We start from the raw sequence: 26,917 nt of genomic DNA on the forward strand, positions 1-26,917 counted from the left end.
AATTTTTCTTCCTGGAAAAACTTCTCCACTCCCACTAGCTTGTAAGTAATTCCTGGATTTCTGTTCCCTCATGTGCCTTACATTAAGAAGCATTAAACTCCAGTTGCTATATTTTCAGCCCATTTGTCAACTGATCTAAGTTATTTCAAAATAACTTATATCGATTAATGGTAAGGATCTTGATCCAACCAAGATTCTTGCCATTAATCCTCCATTTGCTTCAGTTTTCATGGGGAACCGTATCAAAAGCTTTACTGAAGTTAGGGTAAATAATTGTTTATTGCATCCAACTGTCTCATGCCTTTGTTGTGAGAATTAAATAGATTGGTCAGACAAAGACGTCCTTTCACGAACCCATTCTGTTACAATAACTGAAGACCAATCTTAATTTTCCTAAAGTCTCTATTTGTTATTAGTCTTTCAGGTGAACCAACAATTCTTCATCAATACAAACACTATATTCAATTATCTATCCTTAGAACATTCAAAGATTCTCATAATTCAATTATCTGTCCTTAAAACATAATCAAAACTTCTCATATAAACCTTACTACCCTTCTAACACATTATAATCATTTGAACAACAATTTAATATATTACTCATCCTTCGTTTCCCTTGCATTTTACAATAACCTTTTTTAATTAATTAAACTCTGTTAGTATATATAATTTACTTCAGATATAATTTATCTATCATTTTACTTCTAGTACTACCTCCTTTTTTATTAATTACTATACTGTTTCACTAACAGTCCTTGTTAGCTTACAGTACTTACTATATTTCTTATCTACTTCTATCTTTTTTTCTTTCCTTTCTGGGGAGGTTTCAACCTTCCATTTTTGGCTCTCTGAGGATCAGCTTCACCTGAATCTGCTACAGATAATTATCAGGGACTGGCGTCCTTTCTCCACCTTATTCGGGCTACCTTCCATTCGCTGCTTCCTTAATTCTCTCGAGCTACTAATTTTGCGGATTTCGCTCCTTCTCTCTCCACCTTATTAAAACTTATTCACAAAACGAAAACTCACAGGGCATCTCACACTAACTCCTTCTCTACTCCACTTTTTACAGCTCATCCACAAGGAGATAGCTCATAGGGTGCCACCCTCGATTCTCCGCTCCACCTATTAAGAACTTCTTATTAAATTAAGAAATATTTCACAGCGCTCGGTGCATTCGGGTCACTACCCTTGCCTTTCTTCCGATGTGGATTAGACTATAGCATACGGCCACTGCTCTTGCCTTCCAATGACGGACAGGCTTATTCTCCTTACACTCCATAATTTCTAACACGACAAAAAACTCAACTGTGACCAACTCATATTTTCTACCACGACCAAACACTCAACTGTTTGTCCTAACTCATTTTTACAAACTCCGACAAGAATCTCAACTTTGTCTCTCCCTAACTCATTTCCATAAACACCCACATAACTCAACTCGGGGGTTCTGTGTGTTTCCTACTCAGTCACTTTTTTTAACCCATTTCGACAAACGCTGACAAAACTCAACTGTGTTCTTGACTATCCCATTTTCAGAAACACCGACAAGAATCTCAACTTTGTTATTCCTCTCCCCCCTTTCACTCACCTTTTTTTCATCTGAACTGCATACCGCCCATTTGTGTCAGGCTGCTTTTGTTCTGAGTCTTAACCAATCTTTCTCATTTTATAAACTTTCACTCTGTTCTTATTTGTCCATTTTATCTTTCTCACGCTGTCTATTTAGTGCTCTATCCAATTTCTTATTTTAAGAAATTTGTAAAGTTTCTCAGGCTGTCTGTACCTTTTTGAAGTCAGCCGCTTATAGTTATACTTTAGCAGACTTATTTCACACGATCTACAAAACTTGCCATCACCGACAGCCAGACGCCAGTCTTAACTCTAATTCCAGCATTTGTCCCGTATTTACTTCCTGTCTCTTCTCCAGGTGTCACCGATCAAAGAAAATGTCCCGACAGTATCATTGTCCACCGCACCATTGTTTTCCAGAGTTAACACCTATTACCAACAGCAGTTGCTACTCGTTTCCATTGTTTCTGTGTGCTGGGAGTCGAAGTGTACCCAGGTTGCTAATAGCCTTTCAGCTTACCGCTTCCCTTCTATAAACGTTGTCTAATTTAATCCCTTGCGAGTGACCTTAGTAATATTCTTGACTTGTAAGGTTTCACTCCCCCATATTGCTTTATTATAAGTTTTACTTTAAATTAATCTCACTTTTCTATAAAATAATATACTTGTAAAATTTTACATCTTACACCACGTAATCCATTAAGGATACCAACCAATCCACTTTGTTTTATTCTTCGATAAATATTATGAATTGCCTTTGTTTATTATAGTGTCCGAAATGATTTGGCTGATGCTGAGACCAAGTTAAATGTCGGGAAATTGATTTAGTATCAGATGAATTAATATCAAATCTAATACTTCTCAGAAAGGAATTGTCGGTCCATCAGTGTTTTCTGGATTCTCCAGAACTCGTACGATTGCTGTAAATGTGTTTTGCTATCCGATGGTCAACATCATCCATTTTCTGAATGGACCATTTCAGGCCCATGGCACCCGACCATGCAATACGTTCAAGCCCATGCAATTGGATATACGCTACTCACATGCGGTCTGGCCATCGTAGAAGCCTTTCCAACAAACCAATTTACCAGCATTCGGTCTTCCTCGTGTACAAAAAAAAAAAAAAACTCTAGAAAGCCAGAAACCCTACTAGAACCAGAATTAATTTTCCGCGAATATTGTTGTTCAACAAGTTCCATTACCTTTATAGTGACACAGATATTTTGAACTGCCTGTACATTACGGTTATACAATTAAGGCTTTAGATAATTACCTTTCCAGGAAAAGGGAGATTAGTATGGTAAAATATGTACCCGATGACTTAAATGATTATTTAGCTCCACATGGAAGAAGAGATCCCAAGGAGGCTAGTGCCCTGCGCACGCGTTGGAGAAGATAAAGATTTTACTCCCTAAGTACATGATTGTTGCATTAGCTGGATGGTGCATTGCTATTTCTTATCCAAACTGTGGCACGTTTGGCCAGTAATCTAACCTTTCTTTTTCTTTCCGACAATTGTCGTGACAAATTGTCGGTTCGGCCAGTGACGTCATTATTTTCTTGACTACAGCTAGGATGCATTGCTAGGCAACCACATCATTGTTGTTAGCGCGTGCACCGCTATGGCCGCCTGCTGATTTGCGTTTTCTAAAATGGATCGCTGACAGTGATGAGTTTTTGCCGTTGGTTGCTCGCTGTGTGAAAGTGCGTGCTGTAATTTTAACGCATAAATGCGATGCTGGAAGCGGAACAACGAGTCGGCTGACGCTGCTGGTGCTGCAGCTTTAGCATTGCTTGGTAAGCACTTGAATTTGTTAAAATAATCGAAGAGTAGGAAAAAACGAAAAACAACGCTCTGAGAAACTCGGTGTTTCGAAAGAGAAATAGTATCGGTTTTCTAACAGGGCAGAGAAGTTCGATCATTATCGCCAGAGAACCCTTATCGAACTTTTTTGTTTTATTTTGCATTTCTTAAAAATAAAAAGAAAACCTTAAAGCAGGAGTCCCAGAGCGAAAGCAAAAATGTTTAGAAAAAACATACACAGAATGCATTGTATATAAAAAGACTGTATTACCTCGTTGTGGGAGCCTTTAGACCATCATTAAACTACTAGAATGGAGTAGGCATCGGAGAGAGAACCTTATCTCCTGGGTTTTACGCAACAGTGGTTTTCATAATATCCCCTTCCCGCAAACGTTTCAAAGATGCTAACTGGAATTATAAATTTGCAAGTTGCATAGACACTGTATGATTATTTTGAGTTAATATTGCACTTAAGGCTGTGTTACATTAGCTGTTTATATAAGAGCTACGTTTTATTCTGGATACCCCATCTGAAGGCTCATTAATTAGCTCCAAACTGTTACTTTAACTGAAATTCGACCGTGAGGACATCGACGCCATTGTTGCTTTATGAGCATCTCAAACGCGAAAGGTTATTGAAAGAGAATAGTAATAATATAGCATTTTAATAGCGTGTATTGGTGGTTGAGGAGTCAGAAGATGCGTTAAGAGGACAACTTGAGCTAGGCTGTCGTTTCAACCATAAATAAATCTTTATTGTAAGGTGCAAAGCAGCTTGAGTGCTGATTATCTGCAGCTTCTCGGACTGTTAAAACAATGTCGGAGAATTATTGATGCTGATTTATAATAACGTGGCTATGGGAAAAATCTGCAGCACACGCATCATCAGAAAATAAACTTCACCGTGAATAGAAGTTTTGGAACAAAGAGATTGTCCACTAATTTAACTACATCTTTTTTGGATCTACCTGGAATTTCAGATTTATAGGGAATTAATTATATGCTCAGAAGAAAATAAACAAACAAACAGCTTTTTGGTTACTGGAAGAAACTTTAATGTAATCTACGTGCCCAACAATCTTTATCGTAGATAAACGGTCTTCCTGGAGGAACAGGTAGTTGTGCAACTAACAACTGCTCTCCAAAGTAGTTGTTAGTCATGAATCCAGTTGATGGCGTGAATTTTCTAACTTTTTTAAACGGGACTGAACCAGCTGTTCACATTAAGAGAGAGTGGCGCCTCCGTAGCCAGGTGGGAAGGAGCAGCAGTGCGTAGCACACGCTTCTTGATTAGACCGGGGTTCGAGCCCGTCACCACCAAATACAGAGTATGCGGAAAGGTCAGGGAATGACCACCGCACCGGAGCAATATGGCCTTAGTTGCTAATGCTCCTAAAAACCAAAAAACAACATCACATTAAGAGATGCAAAAATTTTCCTCCAGTAAGAAAACAAGGGAACCCAAGAAACGTCATGGACCGACCGAACAAAACTTAATTCAAAATAAGTAGAAATAGCGCTGTTAACCGAATCGCTGTAATATTAGTTGATAATTGATTAAATAAGTCATTTTGGATCGGTCTCAGGATAACAAGGCCTCTCCTTCTCCCGGAACTTGGCTTTTTCTTCTAGAAAAACAGGGAAATCGACAAGAGAACACAGGAATTCACGAACATAATACACTTGGGTAGTTGTATTAATATTCCTGGTGGCCTGTTTATCTCAGATCAAATTGGAGGCAATTTTATAACTAGAAATTCAAACATATTCCTAGCTGCAGCAATGCCCATCCAAAATTACACACCAATAGATCGGCTTAATAAGCACCTACAAACACAAATACACTCGTGCATATACTAGTCAGCAGTTTGAGATTTATCATACGGCTGTGATAGGGAGGGTTATGTTTTAGAAAGTTTCTCCATTATATTCTTTTTTTTTCTCCATTATATTTTTTTTCTCATCTCTTACAAAATTATTAAGGTTAATCATTAGTGTCCATCCATCCATCCTCCAGTCTTAGCACTATACATTTTGCCATTTTACTTATAATGAAGCTATTCAACTTTTAATATAACTAAAACAGTTGATATCCGCATTTAGAATATTGTGATCAAGTTTGCTGGCTACACTTTAAGAAAGAATAAATAGGTTCAGAGAAGGACAATCAGGTTGATGAGGGCTACTAATTGGTGTCCATGCAAAGAGCGACATAAAAGGTGCGAACTGCAAAGCATGGAAACTAGGAATCTTTGGGGAGGTGATTGGTAGTGTAGAATGTTTAGTGTCAAACGGCACCAGGGGTTTCCTCCATCTCCGCGGAGGTCTTTGGTAGAGGTATACAAGTCACTTAAGAGAATCAGTAAAATGAAAGATTGAGGCATATTTTCACTAGTATAAGCGAAAAGAAGCAGTGGGCGCAGATGCAAAATTTTGTAGAATAATACAGGGCTGGATCTCCTAAATTTTCCTTTCAAGCAGCGTGTTTTTGATGACTTGAATTTCCTGCCACAGTAGTCGAAATGAAGAATTTGATGAAGTTCCAAATGGAATTAAATAGCTATTATTTGGCGACGGGGAAGGTATATGTGATAGAACTATATTTTTCCCTTCTGGCAGATGCAGAGAAAAGTTCCCTTTCTAAAATCATTTAGCGATTATTATAATACTAAATAAATGTTTCAGAATCTTTTTCCCAGTACGACTTTATTTTATAATTATCCTTTATGGGCCACAAAGTGCCCGTTAAGGTTAATCTCCATCGTTCTGCCGTCTGATGGGAGACTACTTCTCAGGATTTCTGGGAATGGCTTTTCCGCTCGATTATTTTCATTTTCTATTTCCCCAGTGTTAGTTTCATTAATATAAGGTTCGGTTTGGAGCACTCCTGAACTGGGCTGGCCTGAGTAACCTAACTCTATCGGATGGTTAGACATTAATTAATAAGAAAAAAAGTTCGCTCGATATCGTTTATCTATGGAAAGCTTCTTTCAAGATCGGACATAGCATCCTTTTCACTCCACCTTCCGACCGACCACAAATATCTATTCTTATAAATAAAAGAATATTTCGCGTATTACTTTAGAACGAAAAGTCGGATCGAGGCAAAGTTTTTAACCTATACTCTGTTGGTCCTTGGGGAAAGTTGCAGGTCCGTTTAAAGGTTTACAGCCTCGTCCCCCCCTTACAAAAATAGACTTAAATGAAATTTATGCTTTCGCATTAATCGACAAGAAAAACGCGAATTATTCCCAAAATTTCAACATATATTCTTTTGGCTCTAGGATGGTTTCAAGCTCAATTCTGATTGCGTAGCATTCCTTCCCCAGTTCCCCCCCCTATAGCGATATTTTGGGAATCTTTAACAGATTTTGATGTCGACTTATTTTGTCATAAATCATGAATTATTTACTTTTTGTTGACAAAAATTGAGGAAGACATAGGGATTCTTCTAAATTCTTCTACGTAATATTTAGTAATAAATATATTATGTGGAAGATTATGAAAAATTTTAATAAATTAATTATTCTCGGTGCTTTATGTTGTTTAAAAACATTTAAACAATATTCGAAATACGAAGAGGGAGGCTAAAGGACCATTATATTATTAATATGCGCATTCAAGTTGCGGTATTAATTTTAATTGGGCAAGAAAGACGATTCAAACAACTATTTTCAATTTCTTTTTGCGTTTAATGGTTATTTAGTTAACTGAACTTCTATTACTTTGTGGAGTAGTGCACTTTGATCTTTATTCCTGTTGGAGTATTGAATATTTTGATATCAGCCTCTAAACATGCTGATATAAAATGCTTTACCTCCGACGCCTCTTGGACATTTCTCCGCTCAAAGACCATATGATGTGGTTCCATTTATAAGACTTGCGAAGACGGAAGGAAGATGCTGCTAAGAAATGAATCGAGTTGCGGTGATCTATGGCGGAAAGAGTGGAGGAGCACAACTAAGTACCCAAGAGATCTCGGTTAATAGAGCACCAACAGCCTTCTTTCTACAATTTCCAGAACGTAACGGAAATGTGGATCCAGGAAACTATGTTATTGGTTAGAGGATTGAAATCGATTTGTTCTTTGTTAGAATTCTCTTTTACCATTAAAGCAGAAAAGGAATAAATCGGGGAACGAAAAGAAAATTGAAGTAATGCAGAAAGTTCTGATATTTGGTATTGAAGATTGATCGAAGGCTTTCGGAACATTATAGTAATTTGTTTGGCCGTTGTCAGCAGCTTCCCATGTGGCAGTGTTCGTTCTACAGAACGTATTTCATGGTGGAGTTATACTCATAAAATGTAATGAAACAATTATTTTTGAAGTTTGCAATAATTATAGAATGATTGAAACATTATCCATCGAAATAAATGGTTTTTAAAGGAGTTGATTTTAAACAGTATTAAGAATCCTGCTGGATTCTTTAATTTTGTCAAAAGCAATATTCGATTCCTCAGTATTCCGTATTTCTGATTTTTCAAATATTTAAATAAATGCATTGTGAATATCGTATTGGTAACACATAGTAGTCAAATATGTTCTGCGAGTTTTTATTCTCCATTTCTAAAACGCATAGTTGTATCAGTCCTGCGATCAAAACTATTTAAAAGTATCTCAAAGGAAGGAGAAGCCGAAGGTATGTTATTTCGGTAGCGTGACATCATAATGGAATTTAGTGAAGAAATAAGAAAGCTTTTAGCTTCTTTGTCGCGTGCTATCGCCGAGCGATGCAGGTGAAATGTTTTGCAGAATCACAGCATGGGCCGAGGTATTTTCTCTTGTGCAATGACTCAGTGAGCTGACATGTGTCGATATTTCGTTCTGTATACTGTTACTGGAAACATTTTTACTCTACCTAATAGTTCATTTTCCATAAAATTTAAAATTATCTCAAAGAAATCGATGGTAGATTTTACATGAATGAAAAATGAAATCCAAAACTCTTCAACGATCCTCGTTCGGAGGATATTTAATCTACGGTAGACGTACACCAATGGTAGACAGCGTAGGGGAAAAAACGGATTATATTTCAAATAATAAAAAGGGGGGGAAAAGATTGTTGTTGCATCTGGCAAAATAGAATTCGATTCGAAACACTCCGTTGACCTTTTCACATCGATATGCAAGCACTTCGCTCATTCCATTTGAAAGGGTTTCGTGTTGAAGCGAGAAAGCAACAGTAAGTAGTTCTAGTCTTCTCACGTATGTATTATAGTGTATATTTGCGTCTTTACGTGGGTGGCTTTTCAAAATGGAACGGGCAGAATTATTAGTTCGTGATGCGACTGTTAATGGCTTCCATCAAGCAGTCAGACGTTCCCCTTCCACCGATTCGTATTTCCTTTCAATTCACTACTTTCGTCTTTCCAGTCAACTTCGATAAAAATGAATTACTTAACAGAAGATGCACATTCCTCACAGCTGGAGGACCCGCTGAATGTGGAGAGTATAACATCTAACAGAATAACTGAAAGGATATTTATGGTAATTCCGCACAAAGAGCTTCAGTCAGCCCTGGCATATCATGTGTATATCAGAAATTCATACCGTCGGGCAATAGAACAATGCATCGTATCGATTTTATTCGAGAATATGAAGTGGAGATAGAAGAACGAAACTGTAGAATAGTTTCAATATTCGTAAGTCAAACAGTGGGCTGTTGGCAAAGCGAAACTTTGGAAACAAAGCATAAAGACGATTGTTGGAGAATAGAAAATCAATGCACATTAATCAGATATTTGGAACATGTCAACCGTAAGTCGAGTGTCATTTGTGAGGACCGGCTTAGTATACTAATAGACAGAGTCCTTGCTGAACAAGCAATAGAACCTAATAGAGAAAATTTACTTTACATTAATGAAAACAGAGTTTGGAACATAGTTGTCCTTCAAAATTTGCACCCACGCAATTCAGTAATGCGTTGCAGAGAAGCGGGGTCTACAGGGGTATAAATGAAATTTTATTTCGTATTAAATTAATTAGCTCCTTCGCATTGCTAGTAAATATGTATTTGCGAGCAAGCACTGCTAACAAAATATGTAAATTTGGTTGCAACGTAATATTATTTGTTACATCGTTTATTTTGAAAATTAAGTTGCCGATAGTCTTTGACTGAGTATAACGAAATTTGTGGCCCTCGCCTCCAGTAGCTTTCCACGTGCATACGAAAATAATATGGCTGGCAAGTACTTTGAAAAAAAGTAAAATCTTTATTAAACATTTTCAGTTCTTACTTTAAACCTATTGAAATAGGATGCCTTTAAATAATGATGCTGCCAAAGTATTTACAGACATTTTTAAAAGAATGAAATCCGAGTCATAAGATGAATTCAAACTTAAACAAAATTCTATGATTGTTTCATGAATGATGAATAAAAATACCTTAGAAATTATGAAAAACTACTTTATTTTGAATATATACAGATTTTTTTTTTCCCGAATAGACTGCAGTGAAAATTCGTTGACAGCGAATGTACGGGACTAGTCAGAGTTACAAAACACTAGAAATTACACTCATAAGCCAAGGTGGTCACATTATGACAACCTTATCTAACAGCGTATCGGGTCATCTTTTTCCCGTGAAAGCTGTTTACACCCACCTTGGCATAAATTCCACGAGACCGCGAAAGGTGTCCTCCGGTATCTAGGGCCAGCTGGTCAAAAGGATGTCTCGGAGCGAGGCATTGATGCGGACTGGTGAATGCTACGTTCCATCCCACAAATATTCGATGGGATTGATGTCGGGAAATTTTTGGCATCCAAGATATCACACAAAATAAATGCTTGGACATGTTCCTCGAACTATTTTTGCACAATGCGGTCTTGTCGCATTGTCTTTTTGAAAGGATCCAGTGCCATCTGGATACCCGGTTACCGTGTAGAACAAAACTTTGTTCGAAACAATGCCGAGATAAGAACTGTCGGTGAGGATGTGCTCAGTGGCGATGAGGGAACCCTTGAAAACATTCTCCGCACCATGATGCCACCAATGCCAGCTAGCTTTTCACTGGTGGTATCCCACTCACATCGACATAATGAGGCTAAAACACTTTGATTCATCAAACCAGGTAACTCTTTTCTAGTCGTGCTCTGCTCACGTGCCTATTGCATACGGAGGTGTCGATGCATGAACATAAAACACAAGGATACATGAACAGGCCGCCTACTCCATAGACCTCTCCGCAAACGTATCTCTGTGCGCCCAAGTTGTAGTCTGCCGTTAAGTGAGGAATCATGAACTGTCAGTTATCCCGGGCAGCACATGCCAACCACAGTTCACCTCGACTATCAACCGGTGGTGGTCTCATCGTTACGGCACGTTAGGTGGTTGTTTCCTCTCTTCGGATTATACCCACCACACCTTCACTACGTCTTCCCTCGAACAGCCGAAATGGCTGCGGTTGCTGAGATGGTGCCCTCCGCCTTTTTAGCGACGCAAATCCCCGTCAGCTGCGCAAATCAAACTCCGTGAGGTCACTTTCCTTTCTCCATTACACGGCTTCGTACTCACAAATTGACAGGATTTCCCCTACCATCTCTATGTACGGTGTGTCACTTCCGGATGATGTGGGATTCTTGGACACAGAGGTGATAAATTTTTTTGTGTCATGAGTGTAATAATGGGTTTCTTAAAATGTAACCCTTTCCCCTTCAGGTCCAAATTTGTTCAATGTAGATGTCTTTACCAATCGGAAAATAAGAGCTGGTGAATTCCGTCGGTGAAATTCCTATCCTGCATTTCTCCAACCTAATTTTCCATTCCACCTTTTCCACCATTCCTAAATTTCAGCAGTGGACGGCATCTTTCAGGGCTCAAAAAATGCCGTAGTCGGAAGGAGTAGGAACCCAGGTTTAAGGCATTGGCTAGCACATCCCAGCAGGCTTAGGATTACTTCTATTCGGACTTGTAGGGAAAGTATGTCACGTGGAAGCGGATCGGCCTGGTTTTGTGGTCGAATTGGTTGTTATCGATATTTCTCTGTTTTTTGTTCGATCATGCGGAATGATGTCATTACAATGGTTCTGCTGTCTCGATAAATATTCTTACGACTAATTGCTCTCTTACTATCTGCAGGAAAGTTTCAATGAGAAAGTTAAACCCTGCGGATGTGAGCGTTTTTTTGTTGTTGTTGTTGTAGAATTTCCTTTTAAAGGGAGGATATTTGGGAGGGATCTAGCCTACACAAGGATTGAAGAAAAAGTAGTGGCAACACGACCGTATATCTCGGATGATGTCAAGTTAAGACAGTGAATGTTTGCAGGACAGGTTGTGTGCAGCAAATACATTATAATAGTAATCCACAGTATTCGTATGGAAAATTAAAGGCTTTTCAAAAAACTTTTACGTATTCAAGAAAAAAAAAGATGAACAGGTATAAGAAGACAAAAGCTTTAAAACTTACTCGTTGTAAGGATTCCGAGCGTTCTAGTTTATGAGGATCTTTTCATGTTATCATCCCTCAAAGTTAGTTGGCCTGCGATTCGAAAAATATCATACACTAAAGAACATTGGTTCCTTGCTCAATTTTAACTGAAATCGAAAGTACTTCAATAAGATGCATTGTTTGTGTGTGCACTGAGAGAGAGATTCTGAAAATAAAGATCAATAACGCTGGCATACAGGACCGTCTACAAGCATAAGCGATGGGCAGGAAGAGCACCGAAAGAAATCACGAGCAGTTCGAGAATTATAAAAAAAGCTAACAAAGATATGCTCTATCAAGAATCGCCAACATAAAAGCTCTCCATCCTCTATCCACACGGTTTCCTTGGCAATAGCGCATATATGACATCGTATAAATGTATTAGCAATAACAGCCAATAGTAAGTATCCGCGGTGAGATAAAATAAAGAAAGTGGGTGATGGAAGTGAGTCTTGGAACCCAAACGAATAGTTCAGATTTGTTATTTCACTTCTTTATTGATTATGACTTTGCATGCACAGACGCAGGGAGAATAGAAAGAACATTTCTTAACAGTTACCCTTCACGAGCCTATTAAAATGCTGCATGAGCCTTTTGCGAGCTCTCGCAAGTGTCATTTCTCTGTACGCTATTTGTAGCGGTTACAGTTCCACGAACTCAATAACAAACCATAGCGTTCTACTTCATAACGGCCACGCTGATGGCAGTAACCATCCCATTATGAAGAAATTCTCTAAGAGAGTCATGCCTGATGGATTTCAGCCAACTCTCTGCGATCAGTAACGAAAGAGAGGGCGAATAATTTATACACCGCACTCGGATATTGACAACGCGCTCAAGAAAGTCCTTTTTATGGCCTCGACAGATCTTATTAAGAAAGAAATGAAGCAAAACACCCTATCGGAACATTGAACATTCCCAGCTTTTAAACCTAATGCACGCACTCTGCTGTACTGCCTTTCGCTCTTAGGCACCTCACCGATGGTGCGTTTCTTTCAATATTTTCTTCTCCTAGAACTTTGTCCAGGTCTTAATTGTTACATGGGGACACAAGCGGATTAAAAAAGAAAAATAATGAACCAGAGAGAGAGAGAGAGAGAGAGAGAGAGAGAGAGAGAGAGAGAGAGAGAGAGAGAGAGAGATAATAAAACAAGGGTGAAAGACAGATAAGGAGAAAGAAGGGAAAGAAATTAAAAAAAAGGGGAGGCAGAGACAGATCTTCTCTCAAAGACCATGTGCTCCTTGTTTTTGACAACGCTGCTGAAGCTACTTTGTGAAGGGTTCTTTGTTATAAGAAAATAACTGAAATGCGCTTCCTTTTAAGGAGCAGCTGATAATTTCTGAAATCCTTTTTCACCCCCCCCCCGAACGTGTTTAAGAGTCCATTTCAAAGCACCCAAATTTTGCTTCGCTATTAATGAAAGCATCAAAATGCGATAAATTAACATAAAGTAATTACCACTGTTTTGTTATTCTTTCTTTTCTTCTACGTCTCCATCAATCCTGATAATTACTTCCTCGTTCTCATCCCATCCAGAAATTACGACAGCAACACCTACAATACCCTACAGACCCCCCCTCCTCCCTCTTAAAATGAAGCGGTGAGATGCACGTATCTCTTCTTCAGCTTCACACGTCACGTGGCCCCTGTTCCAGTTTCTCAATTCTGAACGTGAAAGATTTAGCAGAATAAATTGCACACTTGGTGATTCTTCGTGCATGTGCGTGCGTGTGACAGGAGAGAAATTTAAAGAACTTTAATATGAAGTTGGGGCTGCTTAATGCACACTTGAAACATGGAATTCACTATTTTTAGAGAGCGATGGAAGCGAATACTCTTACGGAATTCCTATTTTTAGAAACTATGAATCGAGGCAATGCGTAACCGTTTTAGATTTCGCTAATTATATAATGAAATGTTTGTTTTGCGATCCAATGCCTTCCTGAGCACACTGGAGATGTTTTCTAACTACGAAAGTGGACTTTAATTAGCGAAAAAAAGCTCTACGAGAGTTTTGCAGTTGTTGACAACGGATTCGCATTCGTTCTTGTTGATAATATTTTTAATGGAATGTGTATGCATCCATTTTGGAATGTCACGAACTGGTGTTCTGATGGGAATAATTTGGATGTGTTATGCAGAGAGAGAGAGAGAGAGAGAGAGAGAGAGAGAGAGAGAGAGAGAGAGAGAGAGATCACGATCATTGAGTAAATGACTCATCTTAGACATATGATTGCGTCTAAGATGGATCTTTACTATTAGATGTTATTTAAGTATTCGAAATTTTATTTAATACCAATTGGGACTAAGCTACGAGTATTAATTCTCTGTGAGAATTAAACTACAGGTGCTAAAGGTTGTTATTGGAATTAACCTATACGATGTATTCCCAATACGACCTTCTAATTTCATGATTCCTAATAGGGCCTACTGATCTACTCATAATAACGTGTGAACAATATAAATGCAACTATTTCCACAAAAATAACGTATGTAACTTTTAATTAAGAAGTTCAATAGAAAACTGAAATTTGAAAGAAACGATATCGTAATTTTATTAAAAATATAAATGTTTAAATGAGATGTGGGAAGATAAAATATTACATTAGCTAAATTACAACACGTTCTGTATAATAATGGAAAGAAAGTTATTTTAATATTAGCACCTTTCTTGCATCCAATATATTTCGCGATGGTTATGTGGACAATCTCTCTGCGAGGCTTGGACTTCATTCTTTTTGACGAACTTTGCAAGGATGGAGACGTTACGTTTGATTATGGAAAGTTGCCAAGGGAAAGAATTCAATTACGGTTGGCAAGAAAAATAATTCTTCGCACGGTGAAAGATTTTTTTCCAAGGTAACCAACGGTTCGGACCCAGCATAATAGGTATCTTACATCTGGAAATATCCCGAGGTTAACGGCCGGAGCGGAGGCCCCAACTGTGCATGCATATAGGGTAATTGGCGACATATATCTCTGCCAAATAGGAATGTATTCGTTGAGCTCTTGCTGCCAATTTTTTCTGTATTATATTCGTGAGGTAAGGAGTAAAAGTTATTGGTCATCGCGCACCATGTCAAGGTACACGTGTTGTTGAATTTTCTCAATGGCATTCGCTTAGGCTGACGATGTCAGTTTTACGTTTCTTCGTGCCCTGTTCCAGTAAAAGGTGACTATTGTTGTTCAGACAAGTGGATAGATCTTAGAGTTGATTCGGGCATTTGGATTATCACTTTAGGGAATAAACATCTTAAGGTCATCTTCATGCAGCGAGAGAAAGGGGTCGATGGAGAGCAAAAGCTGCCAGAAATTAAATGAATCCATCGCAGATCATTATCCAAGAAGAATATACCACGGCACTCTCCATAAAGCTTTGATGGTATTAACTCTTAGAGGGGGCTTAGATTACTATAGCCTTCTTGATGTTAAACCACATGTTTTTAAAACAAGAGACTGATGTTTTATGCTGTAAATTTTAATACCGTAACCAAACAATGAGCAATTTTTTCTTAGATTGATATTTTACTGCGAAAAAAAGCTGTGTGGAGTGGGAGGGAGGGGAGAAATAACCTTTTTCTACCTGTATACTTTCTTAGTTATTACCAAATTCTTTACATAATAGCAAACTCCATGGATTGAAAAGGAGAGAAGGGAGGATTATGTATTTATACATCATTTTGCGTCCCTTTTTGAAATATTATTATGATGTTCCTTGTGCGAAAGAGCAACTAATCTACCTTGCATGCCTTTGCTTACTTTCAAGTTGCTACAGCATTTTGTTAAAGCGCATGGAAAGGTGATTTCCTCTCTGAGACATAAACAAGATTTAGAAAGGCTGGAAGGAAAGCTAGATTTAGGTTCCGATTCAACACACAACTGAAAGGCACTTAAGACTATTCAGTAGATAAAGCGGAAGCTATTGGATTTCTTAAATTTACATGAAAATAGGGGAAGGTCTGTGGGAGCCACGATCGAAGCAGTGAAACAATGCAGGCTAAACTTTGGTTTGAATGGGATTTCACGTCGCTTCGCGTATGTTAAGAGGGTGGTGAATTCCCCATGCATCGTTATACGATTACTAGTATCATAGCAACCAGATGGGAGCACTTGCATCGCTAAGCATGCTGTCAACTAATCCAAAGAACTCCGTCTCATATTTATTTTCCGGGTGATTTTTTTTCCGATGGAGAAACGGAAAGGTTTCGTTCAGCACCTGCGACCGTAGAGAGGGGAGGGGGAACAGACAAAATCAACACCCGTTGTGACTTAATGCACAGTTATATCCCCTCAGCGGCTAATTTAAGTCTGTTTTTGTGTTCCGCAGTGTGTACCCTGCTGGAGGAAGGAGTCGTAACTATACTCGGTCCTTCATCCCCGTCCGCTGCAGCCGTTGTCCGCTCGGCGAGTGATTCCCTCCATTTTCCTCACATCCAAACAACTTGGGACATCTGGTCTTCCAGGCATAACTATTCCATCAGCGTGTTCCCTCAACCAGACACCCTGAGCAAAGCCTACGTGGACCTCGTTGCTTCGCTCAACTGGAAGTCCTTCACCCTCGTCTACGAAGACAATGAAAGTAAGAATAAATTGTTATAGATGTAAGCGCATTCTTTGCTAATGCTAGGGAATATTTTTTTTGACAATGCAGTATTTCATTGGCGTGTTTTTAATTTGGGATTTCTAGATTTGCTCCACCATCAGGACCTTCTGAAGAGTTCTGCCAACGAAGGGGTTAAAGTCACACTCCGCCAGCTCCGCCCAGGGCAGTCTTACAGGAAGGTGCTGAAGGACATTGGTGCGAAAGGAGAAACCCACATTCTCATGGACATCCCCATGGATAAGCTGCAAAGTGTCCTCAAAGATGTGAGTTAAAAATTAAGTACGGTAGAGATCGGCATGAGTAAGGATTGTTTATTCGTAGGGTTATCCCCCCCATCTCTCTCACAAAAATTATGTGAAAATAAAAATAGTTATTTTTTTTCTAATTACTAAGTATTTATTCCATTTAATTTGTGGAAGCCTGAGTGATGGAGGGATACATTGAACGTTGTATATAAAAGCTTTTATTTAAATATTTTTGTCGCGTTTTTAACCTTGAGGGATATTTTACTGCAGCAATAAAAATTATATATTTTTTTCCAAGTGTGGACACAACGCCGAAAAACGTTTTTCAAGTCTCTTTGAAGGAATACTTTACGTGTTCCTTTTATTTATTAGCTGGCCTTTTTTGATACTAGAGTGCTGTGTGCTGATCTAGTGTCAGTATTATCCACGACCCTTAATGTAACCGATAAGGATAACTCTAAAACTGCTTCTCAATACAAACTAATCCAAGCTAAAATCTTTTTTTTTTTTAAATTATAATGCTCACAAAGGGAGTGAAAAACTTGACAGACTTCTAGTTCCAGATAACTGAAAAATATGTAAGTATTATAATACGTGAAACGCATGAAATGGCGGACAAAAAAACCGCATCACTTGTGAATTTTGCAAATAATGTTTTGCGCTGCATTGCGGGTTGCAGAAATGTTCGAAATGCATTTGTTAGACGGGATATATATCTCTGTGAATGAAATCCAACAAAAATACTCCACCTGATATACCTAATTGCCATAAATATCTTCCAAAAGGGTAAAATGCATTATTAATGGAAATATGAGAAATCATGACAACCAAACATACATTTTATTGCATGTACGTGTAAAAAGTGAAATAACAAGTTAACGTAATAGTATTATGTACTGTAAATCATCAAAATAAGTCCTCAATATTTTGTTGTTCCTCCTCGAGCTGCAATTACAGCCTTGAAACGATCTGACATAGAGTTAATCATCTTCTGGATATACGGTTGCCCAATTTCGTGGTACCACACCCTTACAATGCTCTCATGCAGCTGAATCTTACTTTTTCGCTTCTTCTGAGCAATTTTAGACGACATTATGTACCAGCAATTTTCAATAGGGTTCAAATCTGGACTGTTGCCGGGCCAGTCAACTCAGAAATGTCAGTATTTCTGAGGTAGGACTGCACCTTAAGGGAGAAAAACGAGGGAAAACACTGTAAGTATGTTTTAAGCCTTGTGAGACAAGAGGACAAACTCATCATTAAATCTAAATAGCATAGAACTTACTAATTTTGCTGTGTGGTAAAGGTTCTGAGTCCTCTTGAAAAATGCAGTTTTGGACGTCTGGGTGGTGATCCCTAATAAACGGGTTTCAGGCACTCCTCCAAGATAGCAGTGTAGGTTTCTGCATTCACCGTTCCGTTAATAAACTTAATTCGCCCCACCCCTTTGCTTGTTAAGCATCCCCAGACCATCTGACCAGCGGGAAACTTTACAGTTGGTGTTATGCAGTCAGGATGGTATGCCTCCAACTTTCGTCTTCTGACATATCGCTTCCCATACGAACCATGCAGGTTGAATTTCGATTCGTCAGAAAAGATGACGCTCTCATTGCTCTTTTGTCCATGAAACAAGCGTTTTAGACCAAGCAAGTCGCTTCTTCCTCATTTGTTGCGTCAACAAAGACTTCTTCTTCATGGGCTGATAGGCATGCAGACCACATTCCGAAAGCCGTCTTTGGATAGTTGGCGCATTTGTTTCAACACCAGAGGCCATCTCAAAGTCCAGTTTTAGATCAGGAGCACTAGCATGGCGATTACGAAAGCATAGTCCTTTCAAATGTCGATCTTGGGAAGGCGTACTCACTCTCCTACGGCTCGATCCAGGTCTTCTCTTCGCATCACCGGTTGCAAGCTTTAATTTCAGCACCCGGGATACTGTTGACTGGTGGCAGCCTATTTTATCAGCGATAGCACGCGTAGAAAGCCCTTTCTGGGACAGAGCAACATCTACACTTTTTTTTTTTCTTGGTGTCAACTGAACACATGGAGCCATGCTTACACGTCCACAAAACAGGATACTAATGAGCGTGTATACCCTTCCAACGCCATTCTTATAGACGCGTTATCTAACGCAATATTGACACAGAAGCCTATGATAGCTACAAGTTGATCTGTAACCAAGTTACAAAGGAGGTTAGGCAGGCGAAGGCAGATTACGAGAAATCCTTGGCAAAAGATGTTAAGAAAAACAGCAAGGATTTCTTTACTTATATAAACTCTAAAAGGAAAGGGATGAATCTGGTTGGTCCACTTGACAACGATGGTTCGACTGTTGATGATCCTGCTCAGATAGCAAACAAACTGAATGAGTATTTTGCATTTCATTCACACGTGAGAAATTATTAAGGTTTGAAAATGGCAGAAGGTTATCAAATTGTAGCAGGGTGCTTAATGATTTTGTAATAACTGAGAGCAAAGTAGAAGAGAAATTGTTGAAGTTAAACTTAAGAAAAGCACCTGGGGGTGGATGGGATCTATCCAGTTATATTAAAGGAGGCAGCAAAGCAACTAAGCAAACACTTAGCCATAATTATGAGAGCATCCTTGGACTCAGGGGAGGTTCCCACGGACTGGAGATGTGCAAATGTATCCTCAATTCACAAAGGGGGATCGAATAGTGACACGAGGTATTACAGACCAGTTAGTTTAACTTCTGTTCCGAGTAAAATAATGGAGTCGCTGGTTAAAGATGCATTGCAGGATCATCTAGACAAGACTGCAGCAATAATTCAGACACAGCATGGGTTTGTTAAGGGAAAGTCTTGTCTGACAAATTTGATAGGATATTATGATGTGGTTACAAAGGAACTGGATGCAAAAAATAATTTTGATATCATATATTTGGATTTCAGGAAAGCTTTTGACACTGTTGCGCATGGAAGACTGTTGTACAAATTGGAGCAGAATGGTATTAAGGGTAAGTTGCTACAATGGATAAAAGGATGGTTAAGTGGGAGAAGACAGCGGGTGGTAATCAATGGGTGCTGCTCTTCGTGGACTAATGTTATTAGTGGAGTCCCACAGGGTTCGGTGTTGGGTCCACTGTTGTTTTGTATATTTATCAATGATATTGATGAAGGTATATCAGGCTCAGTGTCGAAGTTTACAGATGATACAAAGGTTGGCACGGTTGTTAATGGCAGTGTGCTACTGCAACAGGATCTGGATAATTTGGGCAGATGGGCTAAGAAGTGGCAACTGAAGTTTAACCTTAACAAATGCAAAGTACTGCATATGGGTAGAAGTAACCCCAGAGAAACGTACCAACTGTGTGGTACTACACTTAAGGTGGTAGAAAATGAAAAAGACCTGGGAGTAATTGTGCAGGCAGATATGAAGTTTTCCGAGCAATGCAGACAGGCTGCCAGGGCAGGTCATGGGGTTTTGTCAATGATATATAGGAATTTTGCTAGCAGGGAAAAGGAGGTGATTGTCCCTCTGTATAAGGCAATGGTCAGGCCACGCCTTGAGTACTGCGTACAGGTCTGGAGGCCTCATTTTAGGAAGGATGTAGATTTACTTGAGCGTGTACAGAGAATGGCAACAAGATTGGTGAGGGGAATGAAGGGATCCTCTTACCAAGAGAGGCTTAAGTTCTGCAAATTGCAGTGGCTGGAGACTAGGCACCTGCGCGGTGATCTGATTGAGGTATATAAGGCCTTGAATGGGTTGAGCACGCTGAATTCTGATGGGATTCTTCCACTTGTTCAGATTACGAACTTAAGGGGGCATAAATTCAAATTAAGAAAAGACAGATGTAGATTGGATGTGCGGAAATTTGCCTTTAGCCAGCGGGTGGTTAATTGCTAGAACAAACTTCCATCTGTCGTGTGGAAGTTGATAGGTTAAATAAATTTAAGGAGGAACTGGACAGGCATTTGGAGGGAATGGTGTGTTTTTTTTTTTTTTTTTTTTGGCTGATGCTGCATAAGCTCATACATTTGCTTTCTTGCATCACATGCCACTACTACTACCTTTTTTGCTTTGCGACAAACAAAATGATTATAATCAAACAATATCTTTCACGTTTCACTATACCAATGTTACTTTTTTTTTAAGGTGATGGAATTTTTTGTCCGCCACTGTAGTAGGAGGGCAATTTTGAATGCAGAGCAGATGAATTCAAACAAAGTTTAATATTATATTATTCTACATTTCTACTTCATTATTTTCGATAATATTAAGATGACTGTGCTTTACATATAGACCTAGATGCACATCCGCCATTACCTTGTAAGGTAATGGCGGAAGTATAGATATTTCCTGAAATATTACCAGAAACAGAGAGAGACTTATAGCAATTGAAATCCCTCTTATTTATTTGATGAGTAACTGGAGCTAAAAGAACGACTCACGTGCTCTTGTTTCCTTTTCTGCAGGCTCAAGACGTAGGAATGATGACTGAGTACCATAGCTACATAATTTCTAATCTGGTAAGTACCTCGATGCGCACTGAATTTCTCTAAACATTCCATGCAACTTGGACCAGCAGTTCTTTAAAATATTTCGAAATGAAAATGGATAAGTAAAAGCTTTTTTATTATTGTGATTTCAGGATTTGCATAGTGTAAACCTGGGTTATTTTTACTACGGGCGGACCAACATTTCCGGTTTCAGGTTGGTGGATCCATCTCGGTATCCCATGGCCGACTTTGTGGAAGAAAGATTCCCCCATTACAAACGTACAAATCTCAAACATGGAATTCTAAAGGTTTGATGACTTTGGTTTAATATTTTTGTCCATTTATTAAATTAAGGTGTTTTTTTTTTATTATTAAAAATATTTTAATTTAAAATCTCACACCAATTTGAAATTCTTCCGAATTTTGCAAGAAAATAAGGATTTCGTTTTATTTTCATATAATAATGTGAACTATCTGCGAATGAACTTTTCTTTTGTAAATGCTGTGCTCCAGCAAAAGTAATTCGTCTACAGAATAGTACCTCAACCATTCTTATCTCTGAGTGTCCTAATTCACGAGACGCCGAAGTTTTCTATCTAAAATTCCAGGATTTATGTTTTAATAAAGGCGCGTCGGTTCAATTCAAGAAGCAATTTTTCTACTGTCCCAAAACTGTCAGCTGCCATAAAGTTACTTCAGATGTGCCTATTAACAACAGAAAATTAATGTGTTGCTCAAAGTTATCGAAGAATTGAACTTTAAATCATTTGGTGAAATATCTTACCAGTTTTAAGCAAATCAAATCGTGAGTTACAATAAAACAGAACTGGAGTTTGAGTTAACCACGAAGTCATTGAAATATTTTCGGCTTAAATTAGTACCATGCCAGACAGAACAACTTAATGACTCTGTTAATTAATTAGATAAGCGTGATATAGTCAATGGCAAGGGCGTTTTTATTTTTAGGACAAACAAAAGGAAGAGACTCATAAACGGAACTTCGCGTTTATATTAGCTTTAGGTACTGCGAGCGCATAACTTTTTAATGCCTTTAAAAGCACAATAGACCATTAAACATTAGTGAGGAATAAAGCTCTCTAGAATCTGCATTTAAGTACAATAACTCTGGATATAAAATTTCCAGCAATTTATGCTTGACGTGTAGATTTAAGCATAAATGGGTTTAGTACAACGAAAAGGAGGAAACAAATTAATTCTCTGAGAGTGGATCGTTTACATAACTAGATTTTCTAACGAGACATAAATGACACCTTAATTAAATTCATTTTATTAATCGTTACTGATTTCGATATTGTATTTAACTTTTTTTAAAATTTTGAATGTAAAAGTTTAACCATCTTAATGTTTAATTTACTATATAAACATTTTAACATAACTATTAAAAGATAGGTGGTATTTTATAAGTATTTTATTTTCCTCCTATAAAGCAAAATAACAATTTTTAATTCGTTATTACTTGGACAGATTCGCCCAAATTAAATTCGTGTAAAATACATTTTGAGTCAGTTTAGAATTTCATCATTATTTTACTCTTCATAGCAGCACTCGTAACCTGGTTATTTCTTATGTGAAATTCAGTAGAAATGTAAAAGTTAATGTAACGAAGCCTGTAGTTTATTTGTATAACATTAATGGTTTTCAAAAGATTTCAAATTAAGGGGGAGTAAATCGCAGAAGCAATTTCTACCTCTGCTAGAGAAGCGCGTATTAAACAAACATAACATTCTGTTTTCGGAACGGTTCTCTAACTTTATATACATAGAAGAGTAGTTTAATTATTTGTTGGCATAAAATATTAATGGGCGTGTTGAAACGTAATTCAAGACATCTCATCTCATTGCATATTTTAAAACGTAGTGAAAAGAGTGCACTCTCCATGGTGCGTGGACCGCAACGAATCAGCTGTCCGAATCATGTATGTTTGTTGATTATCCAAGGAGTACAGCAATAAATGAATAAAATATTTCGGTACTATAAATAAGTAAAAGCTGATGTAACTCTAGTACGCTACTTAATTTTTGGATCAGCTTCCAATTATTTTCACTCATTTTTTCAAGGATTACGACTCCTTCCAACGGAAGGAGTTACGATCCTTGAAAAAATGAGTGAAAAACACCAGATTTCAATCCAGTCGAATATTTTAGGTTGAAATTAAACGTCGGATCAAGGCAAGGCCAATGCACCCCCTCTTCAAGAGCTGAACTGTAAACTGCACTAAAGGAAGAATAGAAAAAACTTCCCATTATCTGTTACAAAAACTTCCCATTATCTGTTTCGGCTGCCTGTAGCAGGCAGCCGAAAATTAATTCAATATTTTCCCATGAAAAACTTGTGCCTCGTCAAATGTACTTTGGTCCAAATGCGTTGAGAAGAGTATTGTATATTTTCTTGGTTCTGGCGTTTACTCTCTGTTTACAGAGCTCGTTAAGAAATCCGTATACTACTAATTTACTTACTCACTCCACGGGATTTGGGCTGCGAGAGTCCTTGACAGTTAAACTCCAGAACTGTCTTATGTGCAAACTCTCTACGGTTCACCTCTCCTGCGAAAATTACACTGATATCTTTCTTTATATCATCCTTCCATCTCAGGGTAAGTTTGCCAGCTTTCTTTTTCCCAGTTTGGATTCCTGTGAGGATTTGATGGATATGTCTTCCGTTATCGGTACAAATAGCATGTCCAGCCCATCTCAATTTTCTAACTTTAATGACTGGAATTATACTTCTGTATTTCTCCTCCAGTGATTTCATCTTGTTTTGGGCCGAATATCGTTCTTAGAATTCTATTTTCGAATGATTGTAATCTTTCTTGATTGTTTTTGGAGTGGTAAGGTTTCAGTAGGTAGTATAATCGTTCTGTACATTTTTATTTTCAAGTTCCTAGATACTTGGTTTGGAGATAGGAATTTTGAACCGCACAAAAGCATATATTTCCACTCTGAATCCTATAATTCACTTTTTCTGCGATATTATTCAGTCGTTCTGAATTCATCCCAAGTAGTTGAGGCTTGACACTTTCTCGACTGTAATCCGTGTACTTGTTATAATTAAATTTGAAAATAAGGAACATACTGTATATTTTAAGTAAGAGTATTGTTAAGTAATTCTTAAAATGATATCGATTATACATTACTAAAATATTTTCCACAATCGGGGAGAATTTATTCCATAGAACCCACCCCTCAGTGAAACAGAATATGAATTTCTTGATAAAGCAGGTCGGATTTAACTCCGTATCTTTCTTCATTTCAAGATAGATACTGAAGAGTTCAATTCGACTCATGGAGTTGGGGAAAACGGAATTACTGTCAGCAGCCAAGTTCTTACAAAAAAAGTGAGCATGGTTCATATTACTTTTCAATCATTCTGTTAACTATGTGTCACTTATGATGCTATTATTGCCACGAATGGTTCCAACTAAACTACCAGAACTGCACTAAAATTAAACGAATCTAGTAATTGATTCGATGTAAAAGAAAAACAAATCTAAATCCATCTGTCATACTGTGGTAATCATTGCTTCTTTAAGACTGGTACCAATACTTCAGGCACGGGTTATCAACTGTTCCTTTTCTTTCCGAAACCGTATGTAGCGCGGATTCGGAAGGAAAATGGACAGCAAATAAGAACAGAGATTTTATAGCTTGTTTTTATTGTTTACTGTCCATCATTGAAATTGTAGATGACATTACAACACGAAAACAAGACACCATGTACAAGAACCAGAGCTTCGTAATTTCTTCAAAGCTCATTATCATAAACAACCTGGAATAAAGTTATCCCTTACTATCTTTATCTTCACAATAGTGATTTTATGGCTTTTAGTGTGGTCCTTATTTAAAATTAAACGATGTAAGTTAATAAGAAGTCGTACTCCATTGACATTGTCATATACACGTTTCCGAAGAGTTTAGATGATTCGATTAAGCCTGTTGGTTAAAAACTCCATTGCTTGCATACGGGTTTTCTATCCATCTTCTTAGAACAAGAAATATTCATCTTGGGAAGGGAAAATGTCTACGTGTTCTCTTTTGCTGAAATGGAACGAAATCTTTAATATGTATGTTAAAACATTTCTAATTAAAGAAGAAAAGTTTATTTTTTTTTTTGCTTGTAATTCTACTGGGATGTCGTGTGTAATTTGTTTGCCGTAGGCTTTTTCACGCATACTAAAAATAATGCTCCTCCCAGAGTAATTAGAAACCTGGCCATCTCTGACAATAGCTTTTCTTAAAGTAACTTCCACGGGCATTTCTGTGGAACAGTTACAGGACTGTCGCCATGGCAGCGGTTGTGTCGCACTAATGTAGTATGGCACTTTGAGAAAAGGCGTTTGAAAAGACACGATCTTACCAAACAGGGATTTGAAAGGCAATACATCCGGTGACTAAATTTAGCATGCTATATAGCTACGCGAGTGTCCAGAAATTTTAATTAACGAACACGTGTCTGAAGAGGAGTCCGTTAATCCTTTTATCCTCGGCCCTTCATAGTCCGCTTACTGATTCATTATATAACTATATCTCCTTGGTAACGAATTCATATTCAAAGGCCTCGGGGACAGTGAACAGCTACTCGATTCTCTTAAAAACTTAGTAATGCACTAGTGGGTGATTTCAGCCTTTTAATTAAACAGGAAATTCCGCCTCACTGCCTCTTGGATTCGTTTCCTTTGGGCAGAAAATCCGAACTTATGACTGCCCCCTATTCATTATACAGTAGAAGTAACTGAATTGTGCCCTGTGCTTCTGAGATTAGTGGCCATTTCCAGGTGTCTCCAGCGCGCTGCTGTGGTTGCTATTAGCAACCTAAGCGGAGGGATTATTAATGTTGTTGCGTTTTCCGGTAAGTCATCGAGTGCTCTCTGACTGCCATTGAAGACGATGGAAGCAAGCCCAGTCGCCATCTAATGGAATGCAATTGAAAGTTTTTCCATAACCTAATTTAGTAAAGCCAATGAAGTATTTTTCATTAACTCATCTGCGGCTGGAATTAGACAACTAGCACGTTTTCTATGCGTATTACGAGCAAATTATAGAGACACTGATCAATAGAACTGACTGCTTCCCATAAAGATAACTCCCAGCATTTGTAGCAGATCTTCGTTGGTAATGTTATTAAGCGGCACAGATATTGCACAGGCAGGAGGCTTGCCAACTGACAAAGGGATTAATTGGGTAAAACGTTGCGTCTGTTGCTAGAACTTTTTATGGCAGACAGGTAGCTCTTCTCCATTACGATAAACAAGTCCTCAGAATCTAACTCAACCAAATGCTCTGAAGTAAACGCAGTGCTTGTGGATGAAAAACTTATAAAAGTGTAGAAAAAAGGCCAAATAACGTTATCTAGATATTTTGCTCACCCTATTGATGTATAAGAGGGACGATGGAAAAATGCCGTTCCCTTTGTCCGTTCTTGCTAGCTCATAAGTGAGAATGAGTTTTTTTCTTATCAATTTTTAAAGAATTTAATCTCCAGGCTAGTGAATCTGTAAGATTACTTTAAAATGCATGTTTTTTTTTTTTATTCGAATGATAGCGATTGCTATATTTTTTAGACCCAGACTGCCCTGGTCCGCGATGCCATCCACCTCCTTGCCCACGCACTTCACAACCTGGTCGACACCCACACGGAAATGTCTAAAACATCATGTAACCTCCCCAGGCACTCCTCCTTTGGCCATTCCATAGTCAACTATTTGAAAACGGTATGTAGCTTTTTCTTCTTTACTTCAACTGTTTATTAATAAACATCAAGATTATTTAGAGTTGAGTGCTGTCT

General features: G+C 38.1%; 1 protein-coding gene across 1 annotated transcript in view; it reads left to right on the forward strand.

The window, feature by feature from the left end:
• LOC150080904 (uncharacterized) overlaps positions 1 to 26,917 on the forward strand; it is a 256,611-nt gene that overhangs the window by 182,486 nt on the left and 47,208 nt on the right. The window contains exons 19-23 of the mRNA XM_090380849.1: positions 16,132 to 16,383; positions 16,492 to 16,670; positions 21,092 to 21,145; positions 21,268 to 21,423; positions 26,694 to 26,843. Of these exons, the coding sequence (XP_090236975.1) occupies positions 16,132 to 16,383; positions 16,492 to 16,670; positions 21,092 to 21,145; positions 21,268 to 21,423; positions 26,694 to 26,843 (791 nt within the window). The remainder of the gene's footprint in view (positions 1 to 16,131; positions 16,384 to 16,491; positions 16,671 to 21,091; positions 21,146 to 21,267; positions 21,424 to 26,693; positions 26,844 to 26,917) is intronic.

The sequence above is a fragment of the Mastigoproctus giganteus genome, chromosome 9 (assembly GCF_048544385.1).
Source record: "Mastigoproctus giganteus isolate SK-2022 chromosome 9, ASM4854438v1, whole genome shotgun sequence".
NCBI lineage: Eukaryota > Metazoa > Arthropoda > Arachnida > Uropygi > Thelyphonidae > Mastigoproctus > Mastigoproctus giganteus.